This window comes from Microcaecilia unicolor, chromosome 5 (assembly GCF_901765095.1).
Source record: "Microcaecilia unicolor chromosome 5, aMicUni1.1, whole genome shotgun sequence".
Classification (NCBI taxonomy): Eukaryota; Metazoa; Chordata; class Amphibia; order Gymnophiona; family Siphonopidae; genus Microcaecilia; species Microcaecilia unicolor.
This window is the reverse complement of record NC_044035.1, coordinates 155,698,364-155,722,524: the sequence shown is the minus strand read 5'-3', so window position 1 is coordinate 155,722,524 and position 24,161 is coordinate 155,698,364. Positions and strand designations below refer to the sequence as shown.

The window sequence follows — 24,161 nt, the reverse complement described above, 5'->3', positions numbered from 1 at the left end:
AGGCTCCAGCAGAAGTGAAGCAGTGATGGGGAGCAGCTGCATTGGACAAACTGTTGCTATATTTCTTGCTCATCCTGGCCCCTAAATGTAGAGAACAGCAACAGTTGCATGCATACATTACAGAATAGTGCTCAGCTGCCTTGCTGTAAGGGCACACATAAGTGGCATAGCAGGTAAATGCAAGGGGGCATTCACATAGGTAGAGCATGATTATTTAAAGTACCCACTTACTCAGTTGCCCCGCTTTTAGCACACATACAGCACACACAATCTGCTACCAAAAGGCATTTAATGACATACACATTCTAGCATTAGGTATCAAGTAAACTGATTTTGTAGGTTTTGGCCACATGAAAGCTGTTTTATGGCTTGAGTAATTTTATGTTTTATAGATATTAAATTGTATATGTTTATTTTGTTATCCACTAAGAACATTGGATTGTATGGGATACAATTTTATAAAATATGTAAATAAATTAATTTAAAAAAATACTAACCCCATGGACTCTTGTTTTGAAGTAAGAATATTGTCCAAAGCTAGAGAATATGGTGCAGCAGGTCAGTATATTCAGAATAAGGTACAGTAGAGTGTGTCTTCCTTCGCTTAGTGATAGCACAACTCTGCAAGCCCCTCTTGCTTAGACAGCTCACCAAAAACTCTGCCATGGGACCATAAATCACAACCTTTCAATACAGAACAAAAACTTCCTAATCTGCAGATAATTATCATGTGCATGCCTGTGAGCCCCTAATATGTAGAAGTAGTGCACAACCCCTAATTCTGCAGTAAGAACTATCACTCTCCCGAGGGGGGGGGGGCACATGATGTCAGAGGACTGAGCGGACACCTGTTAGCTCGGCTCACTTCCCCTTAGTCTCTTCATCCCCTTTTAGTGGTATCTATAGTACCTTAGCTGAACTGGAAAAAGTCTTGTGCGGTGCATGAAAGAGCGAGGACCCGGAGGGTGCGCTCCCGAAGGTAGTGGCGGAGCGGAATGCCAGTAAAATCGTTGAGATCAGGGAAGGAGAAAGGCAGTACGCTGAAAAACAAGATGGTGTCGCCAACCCCGCCAACACAGACCCCGATCCAGACCCCAACACATGAGGACATGGTACTAATTTCTCTGGAACACATCGCAGCTTCTAGACAATAAACTCGCTAAGTTGCATGAAGGCATGGATGAGATAAGAGTGTATTGCTTCTCATGCGGCTAGATTGCAAGAAGTGGAAGAACGTATTTCCTCGCAGGAGGAACATATGGCAACGGCAGAGGAGCGAATAGGAGACCTGTAAGCGCAAATACGCACACTGAGAGACCGAGTGGAAGATCAGGAGAACAGAAGTCGGAAAAATAACATTCGCATTGTTGGAATCCCTGAATCTGTTACAGACGCGGAACTAAAAGATCTGGCAGAAAGCTGGCTCCCGAAGCAGCTGGGTTTGGACCCGGAGATGAGCTGGGGGCACGTGGAGCGAGTCCATTGTGTTGGGCTGCGAAGAGAGGCTAATGGGAGACCACGACTGATAATTGCAAGGTATCTGAATTATTCGATTAAAGCCACAATTCTTGAGAAATTTAAAAAGATACGTCCTGTGGAATATGAAGGAGCTAAGATTTTGTTGTTCCAAGATTTCTCTGCACGTGTTATGGAGCAGCGGAAGTTGTTGGCACCGTACTGTACTAAACTATTTGAGAAAGGAATCAAGTTTGCATTTCAGTACCCAGCTAGGGTGCGGATAACATACAACAATAATTCCTTCACCTTAACAAAAACAGAGGAGTTACAAGCTTTTCTGGAAAAATTGCTGAGTGATCTAATTAGAGGTGAAGAGGTGCAGTAAACCATTGGTGATGCCAGCCTGAGAACAACATCTGGAATGGGTTTGACTAAGACAGTTTGCTTCAAAATGTTTGTGTTGGGTTCAACAAGAAATGAGCAGGGGAATGCTCCTGCATGGACATTGTGCTCAAAGTCTGGTTGGTAAGAAGCCCCCGCAGCAATAGAACATTAGTCTAACCCGTGGTTGGACATTTGCCTGAGGGGAGAGACACTTGCGTTAGATGCGGTGCAGCAAGGGACTGAATGTGGTACTATGAAGTGGGCACATAAATGTTCTTATGTTTGCTTCACCCTCAGGCAACAAGGGATGTCTTAGTTCTGCTGTGGGGGGAACCGGCGACAGCCACCAAATAGCATTACAATGCAGTGGGACATAAGTGCTACTAGCGGGATTTGGTCGCTCTATGCTATATAGTTATTCAAAAATAATGTACCCATTGCGGGGAAGTGGTCTGGGGTGGGGGCTGAAGAGTGCAAGAGCCTGTTATGCAAGGGTGGTTACAATGATTGTGTGTTAAAGGGGGATGCGGGGGGAAGGGAGCGAGAAGGGAGGGCTGGGTAAAGGGGATGTGGTTCGTGTTGGGTTTTATGGGATGTTGTGTTGGAGTGTGGATGTATATGAGTGCATGGGCAGATGAGAGCTGGGTGGGACGGAATGTTCTGGCTAGAAGGGAATTGCTAAGAATGAGTCGGGGGAGAGAGGGCAGGTCTAGGGTGTGTGGGAGGCCACACGGGGAGGAGACTGAAGAGTACTACACCTACTGGAGTAACGCAGATACTCAGAGCGCAGGGTGAATGTGTCTGGGTAACCTCGAGGGACGACACTGCTGGGATGGCGTCCCGAAGAGTGATTATGATTTTTTGGTCTTATAATAGCATGACTTTGGTTTGGGACACTGGGTAGCCTACGGGTAGCTTCCTTAAACGTAGATGGCATACATTCCCCGATTAAATGGAAGAAAATATTACATTATGGTAAACAATTGAAAATTGATGTTTTTATGCTTCAGGAAACCCACTTGTCCGCCCCGGAGCACCTTAAACTGAAGCAGGGCTGGGTAGGTGAAATAGTTTTCTCATCATATAACAGACAAAGAGGCATGGCTATACTTATAAGTAAAGGATTAGACTTAGTTTGCCACAGAGTTATACAGGACCCTGAGGGTAGGTTCGTGATATGGACAGGTGTCATTCAGGGTTTGAAAGTAGCTTTATGCTTGGTTTATGCTCCAAATGTGTACTCTAGGAAATTTTACTCACACTTATTGGCTGCCTTAACGCAGTTGCAAGATTATCAAATACTTGTGGGGGGTTAACTTAACAGCAGACCCCTTAGTTGACTGCAATCCGCCGAAGGCACGGCCCGAAGGACTAGAGGAGAGGGGAATAGGAATGCTACAAAGTGACCTGGGATTAGTGGATGTGTGGAAGGCACTGCATCCGGACAACAGAGAATACACCTACTTCTCAAATGTATACAAATGTCACGCAAGGTTAGATTACATACTGTTATCTCCATCTCTTTTCTCGGTAGGCCGGTTAGCAGAGATTGAGGCGTGTGTTATCTCCGACCATAGCCTAGTACGGGTGGACATAGGCATAGTGGGGGGATAGGAAAAAATCGGGATGGTGTATGAACCCTACCTTATATCGGGATCCAGAATTCAAGGAGTATCTCTCACAAGAATGGGAGCTCTATATGGCAGATAGCAAGCTGGCGGATACTGATCCGCTTCTACTTTGGGAAGTGGGGAAGGCGGTAATGAGAGGGAAAATTATAGCCTACACAGCTAGCTCCCGTAAGAAGAGAGAAAGGGAATTAATTGAAAACTTACGCCAGCTTCACGATGCTAGGGCAGCAGTAGCATGGGGAGTTGAGGCAGCTAGGATCAACTTCAAAGCTAAAAAGCAAGATTAATGACATCCTGAATAAGCGAGCTTTGAGAGACATTCAGTTATATAAGTTCCGTCTCCACAGATGGGAGAACAAAACTGGGAATTTCTGCAGGGGATACGAGTACTGTATAGGAGCTCCACAGCACAAATTCTGATAAACAACAAGCTATCCCCCGTCTTTTGAGTTACATAGGGGTACAAGGCAGGGTTCTCCATTATCACCTATGCTTTTTGTATTGGCCCTGGAACCCCTGGCATGTAAGATTTGACAATCAAAAGTAGTGCAGGGTATAAGAGTAGGGAAATGTGAGTATAAAATTAATCTCTTTGCAGACGATATGTTAATATTTCTAGGACAGGCGTCCAAAGGGATACCCATGCTCATAGATCTCGTTCAACAGTTCGGGTCTTTCTCTGGGCTGAGAATCAACTTTGATAAATCGGAGGCCATGGCGCTGTCAGTCAGCTGTGCTTGTAGGAGCTGCCCTAGTTTCCCTCTAACTTTGGCATTGGGGACCGATGAAATATTTGGGAGTATACTTACATTTAGACTTTATTGTTATGTAAAAGAAAAATGTCTGTGAAAAGTTAGAAAAAAATCAAACAATTATGCAATCAATGGAGGAAGTTACCTGTCTCATTCCTAGGAAGGGTGGCACTTGTTAAAATGGTGCTGTTTCCCAAAATTCTTTATGCTCTACAAATGATGCCAATGTGGATTTCTAGCAAAGATGAGGCTGCTTACAGGGGAGTGATCACGTTTTCATTTGGAGAGGGTGCAGGGCTAGAATTGGATATAACAAACTTACCTGAACAAGGAGTGAAGGGGGAGTTAACCTACCAGACCTCAGACTGTACAGTGTGTCTGCACTCAGGTGGATACACGAAGTGCATATGGGGCACTATGTGTTCGCACCCCCTGAGGTGTGGGAGAGTGCCGCTCACCCCTGGTCAGTTTTCAATGCACTGCATTCTAGGAAAAAGTGGGTCAAACTCTCCCCTCTCTTGAAACCGCTTCGCTCGGCATGGGACTGGTGGCGACAACGGGTGGGGGGAGCTAAGGGACCCTCTCCGTTCATAGAATTTCAGGATAACCCAGATTTCCCCATTGGGCAAGGGCCTTTCCACTTTCGAGTATGGGCAAAGAAGGGATGTAGATATGTAGGGCGGAGGGGGGGGGGGGGGCTAGTAGCACTGACTTTTGCAGAGTGTTAAAGTAGATGGAGTATACCCAAAGCCCAGTCCTTTTCATATATGCAGCTCAGACACTATCTGCTCTCAATGCGTAATGAGGAAAAGCGAACCCCTGTATTTACTGCACTTGATGTGGTGTTTAAACAGATGCCAGTGGAAAATAAGCTCTCATGCTGGTACTATCTGGGCAAATCATGGACTCCCAGCGCAGCCCCAGTCTTTTTAGCAAAGAAGTGGAGTGACATGATGGGGATGGGGGTTTCGGTGCCAGAGATTCAGCGTTGCTTCGATCAGGCCTATCAGATAACCCCCAATGTCAGCTGTCATGAATTCGAATTACTACCAGAAGACCTCATCTCTGAAACACTTAAAAGATTTGCCAAATCCCACTGCAAACTAGATATATGCCCAAACAACCTCATGAAATCAGCTCCTCAACAATTCATAACAGACCTAACGAACCACGTAAACTTCATGTTACAAAACGGACTTTTCCCAAAGGAAAAATTCTACTCACCCCAATACCTAAAGATACAAAGAAAAGCACAAGCGAAATAACCAATTACAGACCAGTAGCATCTATACCACTAATAACCAAAATAACTGAAGGGATGGTAACAAAACAACTCACAAACTATCTAAACAAGTTCTCAATACTGCATGATGCCCAATCAGGATTCCAGTCGAACCACAGCACAGAAACAGTATTAATTACCCTCATGACTAAATTTAAACAAATGATTGCAACCGGCAACAATATACTCCTCCTACAATTTGACATGTCAAGTGCCTTTGATATGGTTGACCACGGAATCCTATTACATATACTTGAATATTTTGGCATTGGAGGAAATGTCCTAAACTGGTTCAAGGGGTTCCTAACCCTGCGCTTATATCAACTCACATGAAATTCAACTACGTCTGCTACATGGACACCTGAATGTGGAGTACCGCAAGGATCACCCCTCTCACCAACTATTTTCAACCCAATGATGATCCCCTTGGCAAAACTCCTATCAAATCATAACCTTAACCCATACATATACGCCAATGATGTAACAATATACATCCCTTTCAAACAAGACATTAAAGAAATCTTCAATGAAATCAACCAAAGTCTACACATCATGAACACCTGGGCAGATGCATTTCGATTGAAACTAATCGCAGAAAAAACTCAATGCCTGATACTCACCTCCCAATACAACACGAATGAATTTACCGCTATAAACACACCAAAACTAAACCTTCCAATCTCAGAAACTTTAAAAATCCTTGGAGTCACTATTGACCGCCACCTAACACTTGAAACTCATGCAAACAACACAACCAAAAAGATGTTCTACTGCATGTGGAAACTGAAAAGAATAAGACCATTCTTCCCAAGATCCGTCTTTCACAGCCTAGTGCAATCCCTCGTACTCAGCCATCTGGATTACTGCAACTCACTATACGCAGGTTGTAAAGAGCAAATACTGAGGAAACTTCAAACAGCCCAGAACACAGCAGCCAGACTCATCTTCGGAAAACCAAAATACGAAAGTGCAAAACCCTTACGAGAGAAGCTACACTGACTCCCACTCAAGGAACGCATTACTTTTAAAGTATGCACATTAGTCCACAAAATCATTCACGGTGAAGCCCCAGCCTACATGTCTGACTTAATAGACCTACCACCCAGAAACGCTAAAAGATCATCCCGAACTTTCCTCAACCTCCACTTCCCTAATTGCAAAGGCATAAAATACAAAGCGCTGCACGCATCAACCTTTTCTTATATGAGCACGCAATTCTGGAATACACTACCACGCAACCTGAAAACGATCTATGAACTAACCAACTTCCGCAAATTATTGAAGACTCATCTCTTTGATAAAATTTATTGAAAGGATCAAAACACATGAAGTCCACACACACTGTTAGTAATGCATCAATACATTCTCTTCGGAATTCTCATCCCCCTTTAATTTTACCACATTTATAGCTTACTCACAGAAGAATGTTATACCGAATGTTCTCCTACTATTGTTTTGTTGCCCTATCAGTTTCCCGTTGTTTCTTTCCATTGTTCTTTTCCATTGTTCTATTCCCTCAACGATACTCTGACTTTGTCTTCGCATAACTCCTCACAATGTAATCCATAACCGAGTCGTAACAAATTGTATTTCCATCATCCACAATGTATTGTAAGCCACACTGAACCCGCAAATAGGTGGGAAAATGTGGGATACAAATGCAATAAATAAATAAATGAAACAACTTAAAATTTTACATCACGCATATCTCACTCGGAGTAACGGTAAAGCAATGGGTCTGTGGGACGAAGAGGAATGTGATAAATGTGTGAATCATAAAGGCACATTGGTACATCACTTTTTGGAGTGCCAGGTGCTAAGGGCATTTTGGACTGGGGTGTTGGCACATTTGGAAGAGGTGGTTGGCTCTCCAGTAGATTGGAATTATAGGGTATTACTGATGGGATTAGACTCAGATTTGGTTGACCAAGGGCTTTCTACCCTACATTGCCGGTTTGTGCTGTCCCTGGTGTTAGCCAAAAAAGTCATTCTACAACACTGGGTGGATAAATCCCCCCACCTCTTGCTAAATGGTATGCAGCTATGAGACAAATGGCAGGCTGGGAAGGGGGAGAGCAGCTTGAGCTCAAGGGGGAAGAGGGATCGCTTGCCTGCGGGTCACCTGGTGTGAAAAAGAAGTTGCGGAGTGCTGAGCAACCAACAACAAAAGGTGTTTGATCTGGCAAATGACTCAGTAAGTCTCCGTGGGGGGGGGGGGGGGGTGAGAGACAGAAGGGGAGGGGGAAAAATGAAAAATAAGCACAAGAGGGAATGTCACATTCTGGCTGCAACTGAGGGGAGTGATATGCTTTGCAAAAATGGTTACTGGGGATAGTGAGGATGTGGAACCTACTCCCTCACTGGTTATTATCTTATGTTAAAGCTTACCTTATGTTCAAGTACATATGAGGTAAAACTGTGTCACATGTGAAGTGTAATGTCTATGTGAGAGCCTACATTTGTCATTGTATGACGCAGGTGCTGTATTGTCTTTTGGATGCTGTTTGTGCGCATTCCTCTTGTCAATAAAAATCAAAACAAAAAACTCACTCCCAGCAAAAAATCCAATCTGTAGGAAAATGAGGTCATGTCTGGACCGGGATAATTACACCTCTCCCTGCTCCTGAGTGCACTGCTGGTGGTAAGAAAACTGAGATATGTCAATAAATCACTATTTGCATGGTATTAACACAAGCAACAGCTCATGCAATAAAGCAAGTAATATGTTCTCAGTACCCCACACCAGTGTTTCCCATGTCCGGTCCTGGAGTAGCCCTTGCCAGTCAGGTTTTTGGGCTATCCACAATCAATATGCATGAACTTCATTTGCATACACTGCTTCCATTATATGCAAATCTTTCATGCATATTCATTGTGGATATCCTGAAAGCATGACTGGCAAGGGGTACTCCAGGACCAGACTTGGGAAATAAGAGTATTGTGCAGCCATGGAATGCTCAGTATTTTGTCTCCAGCAGATGGTGGCTGATCTGTACAGCAACTCCTTGGTGCTTCCATTAGCTTCTGGCCAAATTCATTCTTGGTGGCAGTTGAGCAGGGGTTTATTGCTGAATGATTTAAGCTCCCTTTCTATATGTTGAAGATTAAACTGGAGTTTGGATGATACTCAGTAGTGCCGAGTCCCTCCCCCTCCCAACTCCTTCACTGTTATGCAGTTTTAATAAGGAGTATGAAAAGGCTAAAGGCTTCTGTTGCCCCCCACAAACTGCTAAATTTAGGTCTTCTAATTTTTTCACTATCATTTTCATTCATGTTATCTTTTCTACTGTTATTTCTCCATTTCCGTGGCTGAGTGGCCACTATGGTGTTCCTTTGATTTGGACGGTTGGCAGGAATCTTCATTCCTCTGACCTTTTATGTTGTTAATATCCTTCTGGCGTGCTGTTTGGGTTCAGTCCAGTAAAAATGTAGAGAAACAACCAGTCCCTTGTTTGGAGGTTTGCTCATTATGTCTCAGGTTCTTTTTTTTCTTCGCTGAGCGTATGTTTCCACTTTTAAAACAGAGAGAGAAGCATGGGTTGGTGCCATCAGTTTACGTGCTTTTTACTTCATTTTTTTCCTCAGTCTGATAATCTCAGAGTCTAATCTTCAGAATTTCAGCTAAGGTGACACGCTGCTGCTATTTTCTTTTAGCATATGGGATTCTCTCGTTCATCCAGTTGGTGGTATTTCCTTTTAGATGGCTCTTCCTGCGCTTTTTTTGCCAGCAGCCTCAACACCTCTTTGTGAAAAACTTCACTGGCTCCCTATCAGAGAACGCATCAACTTCAAGGTCCATACATTAATCCAGAAGATTATCCACGGTGAATCTCTGGGCTATATGCTCAATCTGATTGACCTTCCCACCAGAAACATGTCTGTAACTTCACAAACTTACCTCAACCTACATTACCCCAATTGCAAAGGACTCAAGTACAAAACTATTATGGATCTAACTTCTCCTTCTTAGGCAGCCAACTCTGGAATGCCCTCCCCAGACCTATCCGATGAATCAGTGACTATCTACCCTTCCGGAAATCACTAAAAACCCATCTGTTCAAGCAAGCCTACCCAAATGACCAAGACTAATCCTATGAACCCATCACATTTCCAGGAGACAATGACCTAGACCACTTCTCCTACCTAATTTCCCTATGCTTATCCCATCCCCCTTCCTCCTCCAATTGCTCACCTACCCTTGCTCATACCTCTTCTACTCCCCTCACTCTTGCCCATCTCTACCTACTTATTTCTTTTATTATTCTGATATATGTCGAGGAACCGGTCGAAGCTCCAAAACGTTGGTACGCTGGGTACAGTTCATGACCAAAATGTCTACAGTCCTTCATTTCAGAGAAGGAAGCCCTTTGGGGTAATGACAACTTTGTTACCCAGCCACAGAAGCAAGGGAAAAGGCCTACATCCAATGGGCCATTCTCTGCAACTCCTGTTTCCATCACTATAGGAGCTGCAGACATGAACTGTTTGAAACTGGGGAGTGGGACATATATAAAATAAGCGTCCAGCATGACATCAGCACAAAATATGGTCATGAAATTATACACACTTTCTCATAGGTCAATTCCTTCTTGGTTTCATTTAAACACTAGTAAAAGAGGCCCGTTTCTGGAGCAAATGAAACGGGCGCTAGCAAGGTTTTCCTCCCCAACACGCCCCCCCTTCTCCCTCCTTACCAACCCCTTCGTCGTTCTGACGCCATTGCTCCGCACCTCCTGAACGCACCGTACGCCATTGCTCCGCCCTCAGTGTGTGACGCCATTGCTCCGCCCTCAACGTCAACACGTTTGACGCGAGGGCGGGGCCCCCGAGACTTGGCGATTTCGGTGGCTTCACCACCACGAACCCTTCGAACCCGTCTTGAAGGAAGTGACGTCAGTGGCTTCAGAACATTGAGGGTGAGTTTATTATATAGGATATGTTCAAACACATAAATGGCATAGCTCCATAGGAAATAATGGAAAAGGGAAGAAGCACAAATATATACACAAAAAACTTTAATTTCAACAGTTACTGCTGTGATTTTGAAATTTAAAAATCTAATATTTAGCCAAGCCCATTCTTTCCTCTGTTTACTTAACAGCACTCTAGGCTGTAAATGTCAGCACTGGCTCCCAGGTTACTTGCCAAGGGCTTTTAAAGCAGCAACCTCTTCCTGACTCAATGGGATGCCACTGTACCTCCAAGGCTCTTGCCACAATAGTAGTGACACAGAACCATAAGCAGGCTATGACATCAACATGTTGATGCACCTACCCAGTAGTACACACTGTCAAAAAGCATTTTTGTTTTGTTTATTTAAGTATATTTGCTATGCTATACAGTTCTTGTATTCTGCTAATTTCCAAAAAAGGATTCTAACCGGATCACACAGTATAATGCCTGCATAACGGGGCATTACAATAGAACAGCATTCAATGTAGAGAAGAAAACAAATCATTGCATAGCCATTTTACAGATACTACTAATGAAAATCTTATTTAAAAAAGTATGTCTTAAGAGCTTTATGAAAGGCAAAGAATATCTTAATTTGTCAATTACTCAATGGCAGTGAATTCCAAACCTTCATTCCCTGATACAGATCCATAGACAGAGTGGTTTACTACTACTACAATAAAACATACATAAAGGTGCTAATTTTCAAAGCACACAGTCTTACAAAGTTCCACAGTAACCTATGTAAGTCTATGTGCTTTTAAAATGAGCCTCAAAATTACATATACACTAGATTAAAGAAAAATATTGAATCACATAACCAGGAACAATCAACAGGCCTCATATCCAAACTAGGGAAGAGTCAATTACAGGAATGCCTTCTTAAACAAAACGCTTTAAAATGTTTTCTAAACTGTAAAAGGCCAGTCATAATTTGAATACCGATCTAACAGCCTTCAGTATGTGTGCAATCTGGTACATTTTGATTACACTCCTAGTAACAATATCTGCTTATTGTAACTATCTATTGCAGACAGTCTATTTATCGTACTGGGGCACTTGTTCTTTCTCTGTAGACAAACAGGAGAGATGCAGGCACACTTGGTGACGCGATGCTCTCCTCTAGCATATGGAACCTAATTTCAAAGGCTCCTGAGCATGTGCGGGGAGTCCTATTATGGTGTCACTCCTCTGCCAAACACCATCTCTTTTTCTCCTCTGGGCAGTTCAGGCATTCCTGCTGTCCTCTGTTTTTTGTATCACTCCACTCTTATCAACATGAAAGCAACAATAGTAAATTCTCCCAAAGGGTTATCAAAGATACAGGAAGGGGCTGAGTAACCTCAGCTACAACAGTCCAATGGAATGGCCACTAAAAGAAAGAAAAACAAACAGAGTGGCCTGGAGGCAAAGGAATCAAAGAGAGGCAGGGCTAGTTGAGGGCTCAGATCATTGAGTACAGAGGATGGAAATGAGGAATTAGGGAGTCTGTGAAAGATAGGAGGGGGTGGGGTTCAACGGACAAAGAGGGGGGAATGGGAGTGCTGGAGAGGGGTAGAGAGAAATGTGAAAAACTGGTAGATAGATGAGAGGTAAAAAGAGAGAGACTGAGGGAGAGAAAAAAAAAAAAAAAGAGAATAAGATGTAAAAATCACATATGGAGAACAGAGACAGAAAAGTACAAAAAAAAAAAAAAAAAAAGATTTGTTCCAGGCAGATGTAGACAAGGAAGGGAAGAACAAAAGGAGAGTAAAGAAATGGAAAGGCCAATCTGGAAAAGAATTTAGGAGAAGACTGAAACATGGAAAATGAAAGAGAGACTGAGACCAGCTCAATTAGAAAAGTAAAGGTAGAAAAGAAAAATATTATTTGTATTTAATTGGAATGTATCCATTTTGGAAAATGTAAATCTTGTCCAACTTCTCCAAATAATAATTTACCATTAAAGGGAAGTTTACTACTACTACTAATTATTTCTATAATGCTACTAGATGTACACGGGCATTTTCTCTGTCCCTAGAGGGCTACCAATCTAATTTCTTTTTTTGTACCTTGGTAATGGAGTGTTAAGTAATTTGTACAAGGTCTCAAGGAGCTGCAGTGCGAATTGAACCCAGGTCACCAGGACCAAAGCCTGCTACACTAACCATTAGGCTACTCCTTTACTCCCAAATATCTCACGTGAGCTGGCCAACACCACAAGGACATAAGGTGGGAATCAAACCCATCTCACTTGGACCAAACAGTGCTGCACTAACCATTAGGAAATCACATCAGCTGACTGGATGGAGGAGGGATGCTTTCTTTAGGCATAGAAGGCTGTGGTATCTTATAGTACTGATTTAAAAGTGGGGGAAAGGTGTATGATCTGCTGAAATGTTACTCTGGCTTGCCCTCCTATACCTAAATTGCCCCCGCCCCCCAGTTACCACACTAATATTTCTGTACAGAGATGCCACTGCAGACAGTGGAACTGTCTCTGATCAGCTGTGACATTACTCATCTTTCAAAAATAAAATATAAACTCTCAAGCAGCCAACTTGACACATTCTAATGTCTTAAGTTGCACAGAGGATCCATTGTCACTGAGAAAGGGAGGTCTGCTTTAAAGAGACTAGGGGAAGTTGCGGTTAAGGAGGTAGGTCTTAAACTCAAGGCCTAAATAATCCAGAAGATTATATTTAGATGTGCTGAACCAAGAAGCAGAAACAAAAACATTTCAGTACAGTAGCATCTCTCTCAAAATATTAAATGTAATAAATGAAAATTTATTTTAAAATATATATCGCCTATGACCTAGGCAGTTTACAAAAATAGCATACGTTAAAAAAAAATTTTAAATTCACATTCCACAAATAAATTACATTGTACTGCTCTTCATTAATAGATTAAGCACAGATTGCTCCTACATAAAATCTTCCACGAACAACTGCGTTTTTTAGCAATTTCTTGAACTGAACGACATTGCCACACAAATGAAGTTGTCCAGGAAGGGCGCTCCATAGCTGAACCCCATCAATAGAGAAAGCAGACAAACTTGTATCAGCATAACAAACTCGTGTTACTGTGTCCAAAGGTAAACGCATCACATTTTCTGCTGAGGACAATATGCACAGATTGAAAAAAATAAAATGAATTTCCTAAATATAAGGTTTAATGAATCAATACCAATGCTTTACATCAAATTCAAAAATGCAAAGGAAGACAGTGCAACTGCTTCAGCACAGGTGTTATATGCTCAAAATTTGAAATACCACCTATGAGTCTTGCCATTGCATTTTGAACCAACTGCAATGCCCTGCACCTCACAATAGATAGCCCGAGATACAGAGCATTGCATTAATCCAATCTGAAAAGAACTATACTCTGTAGTACCTTCCTAAAGTACTATTGTGACAATAAAGGCTTTAGTTTATACAATATATGAAGCTGTGCAAAACAAAATTGAATGACCTTAACCTGCTTCTGCATTGAGAGCTTAGAATCGAACACAACCCCCAATAATTTCATTTCTTTCTGAACATCCAACTGCACACCATTTACATGCACACACTCCGGTCAAAGCTCTTCCCCAGACCTCCCCACAATCATAAGTTTTATTTCAGCTATATTCAACATCAAACCATGTTCAGACATCCACATGTACTCTTATCCACAGGCAGCCAACACATTCCCCAACTCATCAATGTGGAAGAAAAACTGCATATCATCAGCGTACATTCTATAAAACAACACCTTTCCTATCGATACCATATAGATATTAAATAGTAGCCCTAACAGGGCAGAATCCTGTGGCACACCTCTTTCCACACACACACCTCTTGAGATACTGTCTCCCCACTCTTCACACACAACATATGCCCCAATAAATAGGATGAATCCACTCATGCCCAACTGTTTCAATTTCAACAACAAAAACTCCAAATTTACAGAATCAAAACACACTAGACACATCCAAAGATACCACACAAAAAGTCTTACAAGCATCCATACCTCTCCTCAAGACATCCACTGTAGAAATCAGCAATGCCTATAGCCCACTACTTCATCTTGATTTTATTAGGTTTACAATAATTTACAATGGGTACATTTCATGCTACACAGTACAATTTACAGACTTAGGGAATTTAACTGAAACCAAGCATAATTTCAGCTGTTAGATCTATCTCTGAGCAGGCAGTCATACATGCAGCTGTACTCTGCAATTACAATCAGGGATTTATTAATGAATATTACACATTCACAAAAGATAAGTAACTGGACTTTTAAGAATGAAAACTGACAAAATATTGATGCTTTCATTGTTGTTATATAGTATTTTTGCACATTAACACTATTACTCATACAGATCAAATTGTTCTAAAAATGGCATATGTAAATAGAGCCTGAGCATCATAATGCTGGAGGAAGGGAGAAAAAGGTCATGCTCCTTTTAAAGGTCACGTAATGCCAAACAAGACATTCACTTTGCCAATAGATTTCATTTTAAAAAGAAAAAGCTATCAAATGCCTTTTGGTTAAGGCTTAGTAATTCAGTCAGGTTTAAGTAACTACTTCCAGTACTGAGTGCTTTCCAGGGGCTGGGGGAACGTTGTAAAGTACAGTGCCACCGCATGCAGTGAAAACAGCTGCTGGACTGTTTCACTGCAGGCTGTGTGTGGGGGCCTTTCCTCACAACACATTTTTAGCACAGACAAGTTATTATAAAGCATCTTCAAATCTAAAGTTTTACAATAAAACACATTGTTGTTAGCTGAAGACTATCACTGTATATAGAATTGATGCCTCTTGTGCCATGTTATAGTTATCATGGCCAATCCTGCAGATCGTTAAGTCACAAGAAGACAGAACAGCAACTAAACCTAATAACATTACATATGAGCCTGTGGGCTCCAGGATATAGACACCCGCTATAGTGTTATATTTAATTATATGACTGACTATTTTCTCTGATGTCTCCCTTATCATCACAAATCCGTCAATAACAAAAAGGTTTGACTTAATGAAAAGAAAGGAAAGATCAGAGACATAAAATTAATTAGGAGTCAGAAAATTAAATCACCTTGGATGTGGTTAGTCCAGCAAAACATGGAAGCAAAAATGGTTTTGTTCTAGATTACGCTTGCCTAAATTCAGTCCTTAAGAAGCATGACCAGGATCAGTTTTTTCACGATAGCCCTAATGAATATACATATCATCATGCTGGTGGGCATACAAATCTCTCTCATGTATAGTTATCCTATATAATAATTTGCACCTCCAATGTTCCATGTCTGGCTGCTTGGGTTCATAACATCTCCTGACGTCAGCCAGCCTCCAGCGTTCCAGTCCCCCTCACATCAAGACGTAATGACGTCAGAGGGTGGAACAGTACGAGGGAAGGGAACATTTGAGGCAAGCTGACGTCAGGAGGGATGTTACGAACGGAATGGAAGCTAGCGCCAGCCAGCCAAAGAACGTTCAGGTACGAATCGAGGGGAGGAGAATTGATGGACATGGATGGGATGGGAGGACAGTAGAGGAAAGAATCGCGGGACATGGATGAGATGGCAGGGAAGAGGAGAATGGCTGGACATGGAGGGGAGGAGAGGGAAGAATGGCTGGACATGGAGGGGAGGGGAGGGAAGAATGGCTGAACATGGAGGGGAGGGCAGGGGAAAGAGAGAAAAAAAATAGCTTACATGACAGCCTTCCTAGGGCCCGTTTTCATTGTTGAGGAAACAGGCATGGTTCCACTAGTTACACATAAACACCAAAACAATAGGGTATAAACACTTCAAACGTCTACAAATATGTATACTTGCATCAATTTTGCAGACTTATTTTATATTGCTCAACCTTTTATTATCAAAATAGTATCAAAATATCGACTATCATCATCACAATCCACCAGTGTTTCACATGCACACTTCTACATGCATAACAGATTTATAGCTAATCAATAATCTCGTATGTCCACCATGGGGCTCATTTTCAAAGCCCTTCGCACTTAGCCTTCCAAAGTTCCATAGGTTTCCATGGATCTTTGGAAGGCTAAGTGCTTTGAAACTATGCCTCCATGTGGAAATGTCCCAATTCCTGCATTAAAATATTGCAGCTGTTCTAAATTCCCATGCCGCTTTCATCCACAATTAGAATAGTCTCTTCAAAATGCCTAACAAGATTAATAGAAGTCTTTACTTATCCTCTTACTGAAGACTGTGCAATATTCTTCACTTGTATAAACAGGACTTCGTTCTTAAAAATCCTTTATTCTCTCTATATTCCACACTGCTTATCATGCAAGATAAGTCTGAAAAAAACCCCAGGCCACCTGATTCGTTATTGTATTTGAGACAGTTTGAATTATCTTGTCAACATACTATAGTTCTGGTAACTTTAGATGTATCAGTGCTATGTACTAATGTGCTCCAGGATATAGCCTTACAGGTCATTAACAAGTATCTTAATCATTTAGATATATCTCATAGTAAAGTGAAATTTTTAAGCAATTTAGCAGAGCTAGTAGATAAAAAAATGATTTTGTTTTTCAATATGATTTTTTTCTACAAATAAAATGGGTGGCTATGGGAGCCATAGATGCCCCAACAATGGCATGTTTATACATGGTAAATTTTGAGACTAAGCATTATTATCAGTCATCGTATATAAGTCACATTATTTATTTATCACATTTGTATCCCACTGATAGCAGGCTCAAAGTGGCTTACAATAATACTGTAGTAAAGTTACAAAGTTAGGGTATGGAAAAGATTTAGATGACATTTTTCTGGTATGGTCAGAGAACAGTTCCTGTTTGGATGATTTTTTGTAATATTTAAATCTTTGTGATCATATCAAGTTTGAGAGTTATATTGGGGAGCACCAAATTGAATTCCTTGATATTTTAACTCATTGTGATGAAGGGAATTTGATACTCACGTGTATAGGAAACACACAGATAGGAATGCTATTTTGCATTATTCTAGTCATCATCTGAAAAAATTAAAAATTGCTATGGGGTAATTTTTGCGATTATCAGTATAGGGACAGGCTATAGGGGTTATCCAAATAAAGAAGTGAAGCAAGCGTATTAAAAAAAAGTATATAATGCTGAGAGATGTTGGCTATTACAATCTGCAAAAAAGCATGTAGAATCCAGTTACATGTTTTGCCATATTCCCCCAAATTCTATATAGTGCACCTACAGTTCCATGCGGTTCCACGCATAATTCTATGCATATTCTAGAACTACGTGTGTAGATAGTTTTAACAAGCTGTTAAGCGTTAACTGATCTTAACAAGCAAAAAGCATTAATTGGCAAAAATTAGAATTTACACACGTACATTGCTAAGCATATTCTGTAATGTACTGCGCATAAAAATTCTAACACGCACAGCAAAAATGGGTGTGGAAATTGGCATTTTGTCAGTGTTCCAAAATCTACATGCTTTGTTATAAAATATGGACCAGTGCATGTAAATCTAGGCACAGGGATTTACACCAGCTTTTCGATGGTGTAAATGGACACACGTAGATTTAAAACTACGCCTAAGCATATTCTAAATACCATGCGTAGATATACACATGGTATTTAGAATACTCAGGAGTAATTGTCTAATGTGCTTTAATTTTAGGCACAATATATAAAATTGGGCCCATTATGTACAAATACAAAATGTACACATTAAAAAAACATTGGTCGATATTATCTTACAATCCCAGGTTTGAGCAGATCCCTAGCTTTGCTTTCAATTGGGGGGTCCTAATTTAGCAGAAGGGTTTACTAAATAACGCAATGGATCCTTGATAGAGTCAGAAGGGAGGAGTCATTAAATGTGACCATTGTGTATATTGTTGCTATGCATTGGTAGTTGATAAGATACGAGTACCCAAATTGCAAAAATATCACTTTTTTAAATGTTGCTCAGTGCCACAATAACATCAGACTCCATAGGGTGGAAGCTTCTCTAGTGGCACATTGGTTGCAATTTCAACATTCGGTGGAAGACTTTCATTTTGTAGATCTTATGCGAATACAAACTTTAAGAGGTGGGAGTGTACAACAAAGGTTATTTTTCCAGTAACAGAAATTAATTTATACATGGGACACAGTTACCCCAAGAGGATTAAATAAAGAGATAGATTGGAGCCTGTTAATTGTTAGAGGATGGTGAATATACTCCATATAAATCACGAGGTGCAGATCCAGACCCATATTTAAGGGGGTATTCATTGCACATATGTTAGCATTTTGTTTTGTGGTTACAAGTGCCATGATGAAGGCAGTTTAAGTCTGAAGCAGGTAATGGCTGTTGAACAGGTTATTTTACTGCATGTTTTTTGGAGTACAGTGAATTGATATTTGATTCATGTTGGTTCAGTTTGATTGTATTTCATGTTCCATTTGTAGAGTGGTCTCCTGAGGAAGTGTTCAGCGAAACATGGCCGATGTTGAGGCCACAGGGATTCAGTATGCTGACTGACTGTAGAGCTTATCTTTCATTAACATGGAACATACATAGAATAAAGGATTTTAAGAACATGAAGTCCTGTTTATACATGTGAAGAACATTGAATGACCATCGGCAAGACTTTTATTCATCTTGTATGGAGTTTTGAAGACAACTGTAATTTTGGATGAAAACCAAGCAAGTGTGGGAATTTAAAACAGCTGCAATATTTTAATGCAGGAATTGGGACATTTTCACACAATGGACTTATATGGTTTTAAATTTGTTATGCAAGTAGAAGTATGTATGTGAAACATTAGTGGATTTTGATATTATTCAATATTTTGATACTAAAAGGTTAAGCAATATAAAATAAGTCTGCAAAATTGATGTATACTTATTAGAGATTCCTGTAGAACTGGCCCTGTTCACAGCCCTCAAGGACTGAACTAGGACAAGCCTGTTCTAGAAACACACCACCAGCTTTTACTGAAAATGAAACACAGATTCATGAGAGTTAACCTAAATGTGAATATTACCTTTCTAGTAAATATTTCACTATTACCTGTCAGGAGAGCTGAAGTCTGCGTACTGCAGCCGCCTGATTCCTGCTGGCTAAAATCAGTTATTTCACAGAAGGAAATCAATATTAGACATTTGTATTTGATAAAGATAAGGGTTCAAGCAAGGGACAATTTCATTCTTAACCTCTCCATTTTGTTGGAAGAAGTTCAACCATCTCCTTGCTCAGCTCCAATTCTGTTTCCACGGCCTTAATGGCATCCTCATGCTTTTTGCAGTATTCCACAAGAAATGTATAATATTCCAGAGATGTCTGCATGTTCTCCAACTGCTTTTTCCCATCTGAGGTGATGAGTTTTCCATAAAGTCGTGCAATGTGAAATTTGGCCACCATTGCTGGCGAAGAACATCCTCATCCAGTTTTTCAGGGAACTTCTTCTCCATGTCCTTCAATGAGTCCAGAAAGATTTCATAGTATTTGATGGCACACTGGGCAAGAGTATTGATCTTCTTGATAGTGTGCGAATCAAGCTCCTCTAGCTTGTTACCAATTGCTACCTTTAAATCCATCATTTCGTAATAGGTCCCTGCCAGCTCAAACTGCAACTGCCTGCAGATCAGTAGATAGTACTGTGGGCTTAATTCTTTAACAATAGGCTCCAGCATATCTACCCTGCGCTTATGCATCTTACAACGCCTCTCATAATCTTCCTCAAAGAAAGCAAGCACCTTAAATAAAGCACTATGGTCCTGTAGCACCTCAATGTGGTCAGTGACATGTCCATCCAGTTGGAAGTACTCTTTAGCCTCTTGCACGCAATTCTGTGCCACTAGAAAAATCTCCCTGGCCTCTTCAAAATCTAATGGATAGTTGGAAGTCACTTTCTCTTCTGTTGCCAGTATAGAATCGGATAGATCACTGGACCCAAACAGTACAGCTTTTTTCCTGCCCTTCTCTTTCTCATCTTCATCTTTCAGCCTCTGAGCTTTCAAATCTTCCTGTCTGTCAGTATCGAGCTCTCCAATGTTGTCCTGCCAAAAAAACACAACTACATTTCAGACTTCAACTTTGTTTGAAATTATATGGAGTTTCTATGCTCTGATAGAGGAATGTGATAAATTGCTTGCAGAAACAGAACTTCAAAAGACATAAACCACTAGCATACATCTGAATTGGCACCCAAAATATAGACATGACTATTTACTACAGCTCTAAGGCACCTATAAATGGATGCACCTAAGTGCACCATGAACATTGCGCAAGATGGAGACATGTCATAGCATGCCTATGCTCCACCCAGTTGCAGTTACAGCTATAGCTGTAAGGTGAGACTTTACAGAATGGCACTTTTGATACACAAGTGTCGCTGGCAAGTTATAGAATTGCTTTCTAAAAAATCTGTGAAATGAGGAATGAGCAATGACCTTGTCTGAATCTCCTTAAAAGAACCACACCAGAAATTATAAAAATCAAAGTCAGAGCTCCCAGTGTCTTGTAATTCCTTGGCAATTGCCATGGATTGCTTCCTACTGCAGAATTAGCCAGCAGCCACAGAATAGCAGAAAACTGTTCCTTGCCTGTCTCGTCTACTCCCATCATTCTTCCAACATCAATGCAATACTGATTTTTTTACAAAGATCCAGAGGTGATCTGGAAAATTACAGACCGGTAAGCCTGACTTCAGTGCCAGGCAAAATGGTGGAGAGTATTATAAAGAAAAATTACATAGCATGTACATAAGCATGGATTAATGAGAGAAAGCCAACATGGATTAGTCAAGGAAAATCTTGCTTCACTGATCTACTACATTTATTTGTATTTATTAACCGCCTTTATGAAGTGATTCACTCAAGGGGTGAACAAACATGTGGATGAGCCAGTTGATAAATATCTGAATTTTCAAAAGGCATTTGACAAAGTACCTCATAAAGACTCCAGAGGAAATTGCAAAGTCATAGGAGAGGAGGTAGTGTTTTATTGTGGATTAAAAACTGGTTTAAAAAGATAGAAAACAGTGAGTAGGGTTAAATAGTCAATATTCTCAATGGAGAAGGGTTGATATGGGGTTCCCCAGGAGTATGTGCTAGGACCGCTGCTTTTTAACATATTTATAAATGATCTAGATATGGGAATAACTAGTGAGGTAATTAAATTTGCTGATGACACAAAGTTATTCAAAGTTGTTAAATCACAAGAGGATTGTGAAAAATTGCAAGAGGACCTTATGAAACTGGGCATCCAAATGGAAGATGACATTTATGTGAGCAAGTGATGCATGTGGGAAAGAGGAAACCGAACTATAGCTACGTGATTCAAGTTTCCACATTAGGAGTCACCGACAAGGAAAAGAATCTAGGTGTCATCGCTGACGATATGTTAAAAATCTCTGGTTGGTGTGCGGTGGCGGTGAAAAAAGCAAACAGAATGTTAGGTATTATTAGGAAAGAAATGGAAAACAAGAATGAGGATGTTATAAATGCTTTGTATTGCTCCATGGTGCAACCACACCTCGAATACCGTGTGCAATTCTATTCACATCATCTCAAAAAAAAGATATAGGGAATCAGAAAAGGTTCAAAGAAGGTGACGAAAATGATAAAGGTGGATGAGATGACTTCCCTATGAGGAAAGACTGAAGTGGCTAGGGCTCTTCAGCTGCAGAAAAGACGGCTGAGGGGAGACAGGATAGATGTATATAAAATGATGAGTGGAGTGGAACAGGTAGACGTGAATAGTTTACTCTTTCCAAAATACTAGGACTAAGGGACATGCAATGAAGCTACAAAGTAGTAAATTTAAAGAAACATTTTCTCTGATTTTGTTTACTCAGTGTGTAATTAAACTCTGGAATTCATTGCCAGAGAACGTGGCAAAAGCAGTTAGCTTAGTGGGTTTAAAAAAAGGTTTGGATATCTTCTTAAAGAAACACCCATAAGTCATTATTAAGATGGACGGGAAAATCACCTGCTTATTTGAAAGCAGGATACTGAGCTTGATGGACCTTCAGTCTGTCCCAGTATGGCAATGCTTATGTTCTTATGTTCTCTCAAAGCTCGTTCCATACCTTATCCAAATTTCTGCCACATTATCCACACCTGGATCTCCTTATAGCAAAATATTTGCTGGTTGTTTTTTCAGTGCTGGCCAAGTGAAAGTTGTGGGGCTATGCAGTGGCAGCAAATTTCTCCTTGCAACTTCCTGATGCACAGAGGTATGAATGCTCAAAACTCTGGCTGCTCGCTACAGTACAGAACAACAACTCCCTATTGTTAACGCTAATGAGATGCAAGTATAAGCACAGCTCATACAGTGGCGTAGGGAGGTGGGGCCACGGGGGCCTGGACCCCCACCAATTTACTCTGGGCTCCTGGTTGGCTGGTGGGGGTCCCCAACCCCACAAGCTGAAGATTTCAACCAGTGCTGGTTTGCGGCAGTGCCGCCGCCACATTGCCTGCCCTGCTCTCCCTTCTCCTCACATTGGGCACGCTCCTTTTAGTGAAACTGAGCATGCCGGACATCAGGGGAAGAGAAAGCAGGGCAGGCAATGTGGCGCCGCTGCCACAGACCAGCGCTGGACGAAGTCTTCACCTGGTGGGGGTTGGAGAACCCCGCCAGCCAACCAGGGGCCCAGAGCAAATTTGTGGGGCCCAGGCCCCTATGGCCCCACCTACCTACGCCACAAGTATTCCTCCGAGGAGCAGGAAGAGGGTATTGAGGTAGATTCTTTGAAAAGAGACCTGCTCTCCAAGCGACAAGGAAGAGATAGTTTCTGGAAGGTGGTAATGAAACAAAACTCAGCTTTAATCAAAAGAAAATATATGCTTAAAGAGGCACAGCGGAGGTTTGTAGCAAAGTGATACAGTGGTGCTATAGAAAGCAAGTTCTCCTTGGCTTGTTTCTCTTTATTTGCCCTAAAAGTTGAAGCACTGTGTAAAATAGACAATGGGATCTAAAGACAGTCTAACAAAATAAGAGACTCTGGCTGCAAAGTGGGGCTGTGGGATTTAAAAACAGCCTGGCTTGATCAAAAGAATATCCTTTTTTTTTTTTTTTTTTAATTAAAAATCTCTGTTTTTCCCCAGATAATGTACAAACAAGTGAACACTTTCAAACAAATACATAAAAACTTCCCTTGTATGCCTACAAAACAAAAAAAAAAAAACTAACTTATAGCACTCACTGTTGTTCTTCATTGGGAACTGGTTGCCAAAATGTGCATAGTGAGGCTCAAGATGAAGGGGAGGAATATGTAGAAGCTGATAAGGATAAAGTTGAACTGCTTAACAATTATTTCTGTTCACGGATGAAGGCCAGGGTAGGATCGCAGAAAACAAATGCTAATGGGAATGGATGTTTGGTAGACAAGACTGATTCTCGGAAGACTGTGTTCATGAGGAACTAGCTAAACTAAAAATAGACAAAGCGATGGGGCTGATGGGATATATTTGAGGGTACTCAAGGAATTCAGGGAAAGTTCTGGTGGCTCCTTTGTTAGACCTGTTTCAACGCTTCCTTAGTCTGGAGTGGTCCCAGAGATGGGCAGATGTCCCTCTGCACAGAGAGTGGAAGTAAGGAGGAGGTTGGAATTACAGATCTGTTAGTCTTACTTCAATAATGGTAAAACTAATGGAAATGCTTCTAAAGTGTGATGATTGTGAAGTTTCTAGAAGCAAATGTACTGCAGGACCAAGGCAGCATGGTTTCACTAGAGGCAGGTCTTGTCAGACAAATCTGATTGATTTCTT

At 41.1% G+C, this 24,161-nt stretch overlaps 1 protein-coding gene across 1 annotated transcript in view; it reads right to left on the bottom strand.

Annotated features, from left to right (window-relative positions):
• Positions 1-19,459: 19,459 nt before the first annotated feature.
• LOC115471295 (KIF1-binding protein homolog) overlaps positions 19,460-24,161 on the bottom strand; it is a 57,049-nt gene continuing 52,347 nt past the window's right edge. The window contains 3 exon segments of the mRNA XM_030204997.1: positions 19,460-19,614; positions 19,617-19,817; positions 19,820-20,464. Coding sequence (XP_030060857.1) covers positions 19,574-19,614; positions 19,617-19,817; positions 19,820-20,464 — 887 coding nt within the window. The 3' untranslated portion in view covers positions 19,460-19,573.